This window comes from Bombus bifarius, unplaced genomic scaffold (genome assembly GCF_011952205.1).
Source record: "Bombus bifarius isolate JDL3187 unplaced genomic scaffold, Bbif_JDL3187 scf7180000009359_frag, whole genome shotgun sequence".
Taxonomy (NCBI): Eukaryota; Metazoa; Arthropoda; class Insecta; order Hymenoptera; family Apidae; genus Bombus; species Bombus bifarius.
The window spans coordinates 3,988-15,818 of record NW_022885070.1 but is presented as its reverse complement, the minus strand read 5'-3'; the positions used below and the strand labels follow the sequence as shown (position 1 = coordinate 15,818).

Sequence of the window (11,831 nt, the reverse complement as noted above, 5' to 3'; positions counted from 1 at the left end):
CGATAAGTTTTTGTTGGTTTACTCAGGTTAATTAATCTCCAATAAAATAGAAATACCAATCCGGTAGTATAATTGCTTTCTTGCTTATTACTTTTTTACTAATTAGCGATGCACGATTCCAGACCAGTAAATATTTTTCCATCGGGAGAAGTCAGGTTGAGAGATGCAAGATTTATACGCTCGTTCTGTCAGTCATCCCAGTGTCTGTTACGCGATAGAAAATGAACGAACTGAATAATAAATGCATTATCGGCATGAAGATTGCTTGATGTAGGCCACCGCTTTTTTTCTATCCTTCCGATACCATTTTTCTTTTTTCTTTCTTTTTTTTTTTTGCGAAACACTTTGCTAGTCGTGAGAAGCAGCAATTCCCTTCTGCGAATCAATTACGGTTCACGAGAAATTGTATTATAGCCTGGAACGTATTCAAATTATCTTCAATTATTCTCGGCTGTTTCCATTTCCATTCGTCTCTTACGTAAGTACTCGTTTGATGTACGTACATAGTGAGACAATAATCGTTAACACCTTTAATGTCTTCAGTATTATAGAATAAGACGCGAAAATACGTTGAAACCTGACTTTTAGATTCGCGAGACTCTATAAGGCTTCGAAAGTCTCTTGTTTCAGGCCGAATAAAAAGTTGTAGATGAAGAATTACATTGCGAGGTCTGTTAAGGAAAATTTTAAATCGTATCGTTGTAATAGGATTATTTCAGCGAGGGAAATTACGTGTTGCGTGCGAAGCCACGAGCTTTCTTTCAGGCTAATATACATAATTGTCCTATCGAACTTTCCATCTAAACCGTTGCGCTCACACGTGGATTTTGCATTTCAATTTTCTTACTTACAGTCCAGTCCAGTGAGACCAAGTTAAATTTTTCAGCCCTCCGAGGTAGAATATGTTTTATAGAGAGACGTACAACGCCATGAAAGGGAGACAGATCAATAAATTGGGTTATCTTTAAATTACTGACAATCATTTCATCGACGCGGTTTCACCGACACCGAGTCCCCCGGCAACGTCTGTCAAAGCTTATTTACCGATACACTGAAATCAACCACAATCATTTTACCGACCTCTTCCTTTGCTGACAGTTATTATACTCGCTGTCATATGTTATCGTTGATTATACATCTTTATTTACAAATTCGTTCCTGTGTATAACGAAACAAAGGAAGAAACGAAAATGATACGTTTCATGACGCATTGTTAAATTATTAATTAACGAGAGTCACATATCTACATGAATGCTTTGAAAGGTCAGTTATAATTCATGAAAATGGATACAAGCCATTTTACTATACATAAATAGAATTATAAAGACATGTTACGTACTAATGCTTTTACGAAATATATTTCTGTATACGTTTGACGTTTCTGTATTATTCCTTATGTGCTTTCTGCTCTTGTGTTTAGCTCGTCGGAAGTAAAAATACGTTAAGCGAATCAGCTAATCTATTCGAGCGTTTCAATGGCTCAGTCTTCTCTTATGCAACTACCAAAAGAGAAGCAATGTAACAGTTGCTAGTTTTGAGCGGTATAAAGCTAATGTCTTCAATCTTAAGTACAGTTATTTGACAATGTTCAATGTGTGGTTTGAAATTTATTATTTCGCTGCGACAATCGGTTTTTGAATTTCTGTCATGGATTGGTAGTGTTTGTTTGCATATAGTGGTTCCGGCTCGATTCTTACAAAGTTTGTTGAAATACTCGATATCAGCGTTTATAAATGAAAGACCTGAAGTTAAATATATCTGATGTTCGACTACTGGAGCCAAAAATACTCCATTTCTTTTACTCGGGATAGGATATACTTGTAATATGTTCCATTCTGTGTTAGAGACTAAAGGTACTATGATTTTGAAAAATATTTTGTCATCTATTGTGAAGATTTTAAGATCACTGATGTCGAGTATGAATTGAAAATGTTCGGTTTTGGCAGAAATCGCGGTGTTGTACATCTGGCTACCTATTGCCTTGGCGTAATTTTCTCTGAATTCATTGGGGTCAAGTATTTGTGGACTAATTATTCCTTGTTTGCCTAATATCATGACGTTAAGTATTTCATCTAATTGGAAGTGTAAAGTTTGCATCGCGGTGTCGACTTTCATGATCATCTTAAGCATAGATCTATCGATATTTGCCTGCTGTTGTAATTTTAATATATCACTATATGATCTCTCTAAGTGGTTCAGATTTTCTGAGTTTACAATTTTTCTAATAAGTGCTGTTTGATTAGCTATTATGGTCTTGATTTTATTATTATCATCGAATAGTTTGTCCATATTTTTGTTTATGAGCGTAAGATCATCATCGTCGAGAGTCCCGAACAGACTTTTCGATACGGAACCTATGATGTTAAGCAAACCTCGTGTGCTCCGGGTATGTGTTAACGCTTTCAAGTGTTTTGCGAGTTGTTTTAGGTTATTGATGCGATTTTGTAATCCGCCTAACTCGTTGACGTATTGTTTGCTGATTGCACGTGAGTCTATTGTTAATTTATATGATTCTATTGCGCTTATCTGTTCGTATATGTCGCTAGTGTCTAATCCTACTATTACATTGGCAGTGTCGCTGTATAAATATCCTTTTCCTATGTTTTCTACGAATACAGAGTTTCCTTCTAATGGTGTAATATTTATTTGCGCGGATACTATTCCGGCAAAGAGGAGCGTCGACCTGGAAAGTAAGGTTTTAAACGATTACCGTGTATCTTTTTGTCTTGAATCAGATAGTATGGAGTACATACTTTATCAATCGTGTACGGTCCTAACCATTCCACATCAAGTTTATGCCTTTTATGATCGTTATGTATTAAAACAGAGTCTCCTTCTTTGAAAACTGATTGAGGTTTTATAATTTTACGTTTTTGATCGCGCTGATATCGCTGTTTACTTTTGATCAATGTTTCGCGAGCGTGTCGGAGTCTAGAGTCCCATTCCTTTTTGCGGAACGTGACTTCGTCTGCGTATGTGCGTTGGGGATTCTTGGATATTGTGGAGGGAAGATTGGCTTGGTGTCCGAATGTGAGTTCGAATGGCGTGTAACCAGTAGAGTCGTGTATCATTGTGTTATATGCAAGGCATACAAAGTTAAGTTGATCGTCCCATTCTTCATCCGAATTTCGCTGTATCGATTTTAACATGTCTGTTATTACTGCGTGTGTCCGTTCTAACGATCCGTTACTTTGTGGGTGGAAGGATGTCGTTTTGATATGTTTGATTTTGAACGCGTCTTCGTCCTGTTGCATTAAACTAGATATAAAATTCTGTCCGCGGTCAGTTAATATCTTTTTTGGAGCGGAAAAGATGTAAATGTAATGATTCAAGAGTGCGTTCCAAATTGTTTCCGTTTGCTGAGTTTTTAGTGGTACGAATATTAAGTATTTTGTCAATTCGTCATGTATGGATAGAATGTACTGATTGCCTTTTTTCGTCTTTTTCAGTGGGCCTAATAAGTCCATAGCAATTTTATCGTTTGGTTCGAGGGGTGTGTCGGTGATACAAGGTTCTTCGCGCGGTCTGATACGTGTAGTTTTAGATGTTTGACAGGTGTCGCATGATTCTATATGTTGTTGTATACGTTTCATCAAATCTGGTACTCTGTGCCGTTCACGAATGCGATCGTATGTCTTTTGTATACCGGGGTGTCCTTCTAAATCGTGATTTTCTTTCAATAATTCGTCTATTTCTTCGTCGCTATATGTTTGAATTGGTTCCCATGCAAAATTTAATTCTTTTACGGTGTCGTTCAGGAATAGTAAAATTTGTTTGATCGCGTTCTTTTCGGTCTCTGTGAAACTGTCGTCGCCTATACCTATCTTTTCGTTTATATGAATAATTTCGTTTAATTTAGTTAACCATTCGATTCTGTCGTAATTTCCTAGCTCTGTTTTGGATAATTGATAGAAAGATTTACGGTTCGGAGTCATTTTGAGAATTTTGGGTAACGCGTCGGTAGATTTTTCCCAATCGTGATATTTTTTTTCGAGTTCTATGTTCAAATTTTCGCGTCGTCTGGTCAGAACATGTATTCTAGATAGTGCGTCGGCTGCAGTATTATCTTTTCCTTTCGTGTATTCTATGTCGTATTCGTATTCTTCTAGTTTTAATCGCCATCTCATCAAGCGTGATGATGGGTCTTTGCAATTCTGTAACCATTTTAGTGCTTGGTGATCGGTTCGGATGAGGAATTTCCGTCCTAACAGATATTGTCGGAGGCGTTTCACGGCCCATACTATTGCAAAAAGTTCTTTTTCTGTAGTGGAATAATTTCGTTCCGGTGGGTTTAGAGTTCGCGAGATATAACAACATGGATGTCCGTCCTGTGATAAGATTGCACCTATGCCTTCGTTACTGGCGTCAGTCGTTAATGTGAATGGTTTCGCAAAGTCTGGGAATTTTAGTACGGGTGATGAACAGAGTTTGTCTTTTAATGTCTGGAATGCTTCCTGGGTTTTATCTGTCCAATGAAATGGTGTCTCCCTTTTTGTAAGTTCGGTCAATGGTTTCGCGATCTTAGAAAAGTTTCTGATGAACTTACGGTAATAACCTGCTAGTCCTAAGAACGATTTGATGTCTGTGGGATTACGTGGCTGTTTGAAATTGCTAACGGCTTCTAATTTTTTGGGATTTGGCTTTACACCTTCGGCGGTTACTATATGTCCAAGATATTCTAATTCTGGTTTGAGAAATTCGCACTTGTCCGGCTGTATTTTGAGTCCGAGTTCGCGTAGGCGTTGCAATACTATCGCGAGGTTGCTATTGTCCTCTTCAATCGACTGTCCGAATATTATAATGTCGTCTAAATATACGAAGCAATGTTTATTTATGAGTCCTCTTAGCGCGGTATCCATCATGCGTTGAAATGTTGCAGGTGCATTCTTTAAACCGAATGGCATCCTATTGTAATGATAGTGTCCTTGTGGTGTGGAGAATGCTGTGTACTTTTTAGAGTCTATGTCCGTTGGGATTTGGTGGAATCCGGAGGATAAATCGAGGGCTGAGAAGAATTTTGCGTTGCCTAGTTGGGATAGTATGTCGTCTATGTCAGGTAATGGATATGCGTCCTGGTCAGTTAGTTCGTTTATTTTTCTGAAGTCTATTACAATTCGCCATTTCTGTTTCCCTGAGGCGTCTGCCTTTTTTGGTACTACCCAGACTGGTGAATTGTAAGGAGAATCAGATGGTTATATAATGTTCTTTTGTAGCATTTCGTCCATTTGTCGTTTGATTTCTTCTTTATGGCATTCAGGCGGTCGGTAAGATTTTGTGTTAATGATTTTATTTTATTTTAACGTTATTGTGTGTTTAGCAAGATTAGTGCATGGTAATAAGTCGGTCTCTAGATTGAATACGTCAAGGTAGAACAGCAATATCTTTTCGATTGGTTCACGGAGGGTTTTCTCTATATGCGAAAGTCTAACTAAATCTTTAAACGTGGAGACTTGATCATACGTATTTGAATTTTCGATAAAATTAGTCATTTTGGCTGGGCACTCACCACCATTGATAAAGCATATCGTTGTCGGTTTTCCTTCCAGGTAGACTGTTTTTGACACTGCTTGTTTTGGAGGTACGTCGTTTTCCTGTTGCAATAAAAGTATATTATTGTCAAGTTTTAATTGTTGATTCGAGAGTTCAAATTTGAATTTAGATAGGGCTGGCAAACCGAGTATGCCGTCTTCTATAATTGGAAAGTTGTCTTCTACCACAAAAAATTCTAGAATTTTGCCAAATAGTTTTATCAAAGCGTGTTCGTTGGTTTTAAATTTAGAGTGTCCCATCGAGAATTTCCGTTCTTTTGTTATTCTTGGTCGTAATACGCATCTTCGCTTGAGTATATTAATTCCTGCTCCGCTGTCAATGAGGAATTTATGTCGCTGTCCGTCGGATCGTAAAAGTACTGTGGGTAGTCTTCCTGTTGTGGCGTTAATTCGTAGGTCTGGTCTATTGGTTCCTCTATTTCTTCCTTGTGTGTCTCGAGATTGTGGACTGCTGGTGGTCTCGGAAATTGGCTGGGTGTTCGAAAATTTTTACATTGACTGGAGACATGTCCGATTTGGTTGCATTTGAAGCATTTTAATTGTGTCCTTTGGGCAGGTGGTATTTGTTCGGTTTGTCGGAAGCTTCTTGGCATTGGATTGGGTGTTGGAGTTGGTCTTTTAGTGATCGGATTAGGATTATTGGTTGTTAGTCGTTGCTGCTCAGGAAGTCGTAATCGTTCTATTGGTTTTAGTCGTCGATTTCGATCTTCCCTGAAGAATCGCTCGATGTCGGTGGCTTTCTTTTCGGCTTCAAGGATATTGTATGGTGGTTTGGCGAGTAGTAATTGTCCTATTTCGCCTTTCAGGCCTCGGATAAAATCGATCACGGAGTCTTTTAAAATCCTGTCGTTCATAGCTCGTCTAGTAATTTCGTCACGGTATTCGTTCGTTATACTGTAGTGTAACTTATTGAGTGCTCTGCGGAACCTGATGATATAACTTTGCACACTTTCGTCGTGACGCTGTCTCGTTTCGCGTAGCTGGTCTTGATGTTCTCTAACAGAGTCTTGGGTGGCTACGTTTCGTCTTAGGGCATCGTACAGGTGTCCGTATTCGTATATCGATATATTGCAGATGGCCATTGCGGCTTTACCCGTGATTTTCCCGATTTTAATCATTTTTAATAGTAACGTGGGTTCGCTACACATGGCTCGTAATTCGCGTACTTCGCGTATGAATTCTTCTACTCCGATATTGTCTTCGCCGTTTAATTGCGGAATACATACTATCGCGTCTTTGGCCCGTAAGCTCGGAGAGGCGAATTGCGGTGGACGGTCTTCGTAAGAGGGATGGTTGTCTTCTTCTGTTCGAATTGGAACGCATGGTGGGGAAGTTCTATCTCTCGCGGCAACAGATTCGTCCATAGTAATAAGGGAGCCTAGTTCTGTAGTAGCGTCGCGTCCTATTTTTATTTTAGAGATATTTTTGCCTAATAGTTCTATTTCCGCTGCACGCTTCTTATTTTCACTGTCGGCCGTCCGTTGTGTCTCTTCTACACGTTGCGCAAGTATTTCAATTTGTTTTTGAATTACGTCGAGTATGGCACGAATCGAATTGTCCGTACCTCCGTTTGTAGAAACGGTTTCAATAGTTTCGACTTTGTCTTTTCGTGATGTGGGCATGATTCTAATTGAGCTTATTGAGTCTGAACTACTGTTGCTATTTGGACTCGAAGCGCTTGAGAAACTGGGTTTTCTCACACGGTATCGTGAAAATGAATCCAGATTTTTCAGCTTACCGTAGTAGCTATGGCCGTTGAGGAGTCTCAGGGATGTTTCCTCTCTGGTTGGTTTTAGATTCCGAATCTTATTCGTAGGCTTGCTCTGCGCTGACCGTAGTCCTCTCGTCCAGTTTCACCGTAATGGAACGTTGAAAGTTGCTGCAGGGCCTCGTAGTAGCAAAGATTCGCACTGGGTCCGTTGATCCTTCGATCTTCAATGATGCGCGTACGCCGAAATCGTAATTTCGTTTGCACTGAAGTGAATAGATCCTGGCACGGATCGCCAAAAATGTCGTGTAAAATTAAGGTAAAAATAAGGAACTTGTTAATTTCCGAAAAGGAGATTAAGTTCTTTTTATTTTTTTACTCAATTTATACAATTTTTTCGGTTCGCGATGATACACTTTCGATACTTGGATTAGTTAAGAATTTTTTTTATTAGACTGACTGGATGATTTTGAAGGGAGCATTTATATTCTTCCATTCGTTGGAGTGGGAGAGGGTTTTGTTTATACTTAGTGTAAAATTCGGAGAACGGCTGGAGTGATCGAATGCCACTCAGGCGGCTGAGAACGGGTGCTGACCGGACGGTCACACGCGATAAGGCGTTCGGAATTTCGGTTTGTTATATACAGTTGCTCGAATTTCGTCTGTGACATAATCAAGAGTGTGACGATATTGCCAGAGACGTTTCTGCAAATAGAAGACTAACTTATTTACGAATTGCCGTAACACGATTGCCGCTGGTAGTATGGTTAGTAATCGCTTTATTGAATTTTCGCTTGATGTGACATCGTCGAGAGTTTCTAGCGAAATTCTTCTCCCTGTAAAACTATGTTTCTACAGCAATGGCTGTAATTTTCGAGTTACCGTTTGCGAAGAAATCTTTTTCTTTGTTACGTGTAATAGATTATTTTTAAGTTTTAAGTTTTAAATTACATTGGTAACCTTCTATAATTTATTACTCGAAGGTGGTAATTTTTTCTTAAATAGTTTGTTTTTCCTATAATTTATTATAATATATTTTACTACAGAATCCTCAAAAACATGATGTATGTATATATATATCCTGAAATATTATCAGTCTATTGTCAAGTTATAGAACATTATGGAAATTGCCAATTAAAGTCATAAAAAACAAAAAATAAGGAAGTTCGTTAAAATATGTGATTTTCCAATCAAGATATAGAATTTATTCGAGTAATATAGATTACGGTAGAGATGGTGACGGTAACAATGAGTGGACTGACTCTTCGTGCGAAAACAAATTGGAAGCGCAGAGCGATGTATTGTTTCAGCGAATATCGATTTTAAAGCACGGTTTTAAAGCACGGTATAATCAATTTTTTTACATAAAATTATATTGTATAGGCTATTGTTATTTAAACATTTTAAATTGGATGGTTTTTACATATGCTAAAAAATGGAAAATGATGATGATGAATCAATGACACGTAGAAAATTATAATCTATTGTATTGCTGTTATCTAATGGTGTTGTAGTTGACTGTATGGTGGATGTATCTAATGGTGTTGTAGTTGACTGTATTTTGTTCAATATTGCTATGAAACTCTTCTGATTCATTGTCACTTATACGAAGGATGGAAGTATACGAAATTGATAAAATTATTAATAATATTTACGAAGAGAAAGTAAACTGTTGGATATATGACAAAATAATTCTATTTTAAATAAGAGACTGGTCAGCGTGGTTATTTTGTTTACAAAATCAAACGAATTTAATGAATGTAATGGTAAGGAAGTAACTATAAGTGGCTGTTAAACTATTTTTATGCCTGAAAAGTAATTCACAAAGTAATGTAAAGCAGTATTACTGAGTTGTACATAACCTCTTTAAGAATTTGTTCTTAACCTCTTGCTTCATAACTTCCTTAATTATACTCTTCAAACTTATTGACTACTTCGATGTTGTTACGAACAGAAACTGATAAAATATTAATCTTAAATATAGATAGAAATGAAAGCTTGTCACGTAAATATATATATATATATATATATATATATGTCGGATCAGGATTCGAATTGTGGGCGCGCGACGACTCTTCATGTGGACTAGCCATCGTTTCACAAAGCCGAGATTTTATTTACACGTATATACAGGTCTATCACTAAGCTTAACAAATAATAAGTACAACTAATAATAAGTCTAACAAACACTAAGCCTAATGAATAATACGATCTACGAATAATTAAATTAAATAATACTATTAGCAATGTTTGAGTTCAAACGAATCCACGGTCACCGGGATAACTCCTTACTAAGCGAAACTAACTTGGACGCAAATGCGATCGTCGAAAACGCTCGATGTATCACTCTCCAAGGCAATCGCAAGAATGCCAGCCTCGTGGAGATTTTTCTCCCTGTACGATTGCATTTGTTTTCTATCCCCGTTTGGAAGCATCGAGAAGGTTCCAAACGCCGTTGCTAGGCACACTCGTTGGAAGCATCGAGAGAGTTCCAAACGCCGTTGCTAGGCAGTTTCTGCCTGGAGTTTTGGTTACTAAATACAATGTATGTCCCATTGCATCGGCACCTCCGAGGCAACATCACACATGGCTCGGCCCGCTCTCGAGGCCGCATGCCGCCACAACCACACTTCTCGGAAAACACATACAACCACTCCAGACCTCCGTTAGATAAAACATCCATCCCGTGACCGTGGCTACGTTCAGCGACCGATTGTCTCCTCGAACCCAATCTCGCTTATTACAAATCTTAAGCAATTACAACTATAATAAAATCTAGGCTAAGGTACTAGAGGATGTTCCCAAAATTTCCAAGGAAGGGCTTCGGCTTTCCTTTCATCTCCGACACGGCCATCCTGACTATCACACGTCCTCGGGTGTACCTTCGTCAACAAAACAAAAGGAAACAAGATTAGTGTCATTGTGATTAGCATTCAAAGTGCCGGTTGCATTCTGCGTGCTTTCAGTCGGGTCGTAATGACATGACGGACCATTCTCGATTTCACACCCAAATGGGTCTCATCCTTCGAATCGCACATACTCTCAAAGTTCGTTACATAACCAGCTTCGTAACACGATCGCTGTCAACACTAGACCGCCTCCAGCCTCGTGACATTGTCACTGTCGGTACTAGACCAGCTTCAGCTTCGTGACATCGTCGCTGTCGGTACTAGACCAGCTCCAAATCCGTGACATTGTCGCTGTCGGTACTAGACCAGCTCCAACCTCGTGACATTGTCGCTATCGGTACTAAACCAGCTCCAACCTCGTGGCATTGTCGCTGTCGGTACTAAACCGGCTCCCAGCTTCGTGACATCGTCGCTGTCGGTACTAAACCGGCTCCCAGCTTCGTGGCATTGTCGCTGTCGGTACTAAACCGGCTCCCAGCTTCGTGACATCGTCGCTGTCGGTACTAAACCGGCTCCCAGCTTCGTGACATCGTCGCTGTCGGTACTAAACCGGCTCCCAGCTTCGTGACATCGTCGCTGTCGGTACTAAACCGGCTCCCAGCTTCGTGACATCGTCGCTGTCGGTACTAAACCGGCTCCCAGCATCGTGACATCGTCACTCCCAGTGCCTGACCGCACTGAACTCCGTCCCATGGCCGCACCTGGGCTCATATAATTCTACGATCCTCTGGGATCGGGGTAATCACATCGCCATGGTCACTGTTCTCGTCATCACAACAGACATCCAACTCCGCAGGAATGCGACTATCCGGCATTTTCCTTAACCTGTCATGACTGTACTTGTATGACCTTTTCCCATCCAGTGTTTTCAAGGTATATCGGTCTCCTCCCAGGACCTCCGATATCACAAACGGACCCCTGACTTTTGGATCCAATTTTGTCTGGTTCCTTTCTTCATTTTGGCGTAGTACCAAATCACCAGGATTAAACCTAACTACTTTAGCTTTGGTTTTATCGAATCTCTCTTTGTCATACCTAGCACTAGTTTCCATCTCTTTTATTGCCTGTTGTCTTACACTGGAGATATCTATTTCTTTTTCCTCGATGTTATCAGGTATTAATAAGTCATACGGTCTTGCTGCTCTACCAATCAATAACTCTAAAGGACTCGATTTGGTTACGCGGTTGATGGTGCAATTCAAAGCCAATTGCATCTCCCCGATCGCGTCTTGCCATGAACGCCCGGTCGTTTCTACCGTTGTGACCATATTTTTTAACGTGCTCATAACACGTTCTACTTGCCCATTGGCCCTACTTGCACCGGTCGCGATCAAATGAACTTTGATTTGTTTGCTTGCACAGAATTCTTGAAATTCCCGGCCCGTAAAACATCTACCCTGATCTGCTATTATCCGACAGGGACTACCGAACAAAAACACGGCGGACTTAAGTGCCTGGATAACGCTGAGCGAATCCAATTTGCGTGTGTGATATAAGTGCACGAATTTCGTAAAGGCATCGATCAAGACGACGACATACTCTTTCGAGTCATTCTTGCCACTCAGCTTGCCCGTTATGTCCATATGCACTGTATGCCACGGTATGCCGGTCTTAGGTATAGGATGCAGTTCAGCCTGTATTTTACCTGAACTAGCCTTCGAAACT

The 11,831-nt window shown here is 39.7% G+C and overlaps 1 protein-coding gene across 1 annotated transcript; it reads right to left on the bottom strand.

Annotated features, from left to right (window-relative positions):
• Nucleotides 1–2,372: 2,372 nt before the first annotated feature.
• Nucleotides 2,373–5,789, bottom strand: LOC117215119 (the record flags this gene model as incomplete). Its single annotated transcript, XM_033461551.1, has 3 exons — nucleotides 5,675–5,789; nucleotides 5,507–5,591; nucleotides 2,373–2,683 (listed from the first exon to the last, which is right to left on the bottom strand). Coding segments are annotated over exons 1-3 (511 nt in total), but the record flags the coding sequence as incomplete, so codon positions are not given.
• Between the last annotated feature and the right edge of the window lie 6,042 nt (nucleotides 5,790–11,831).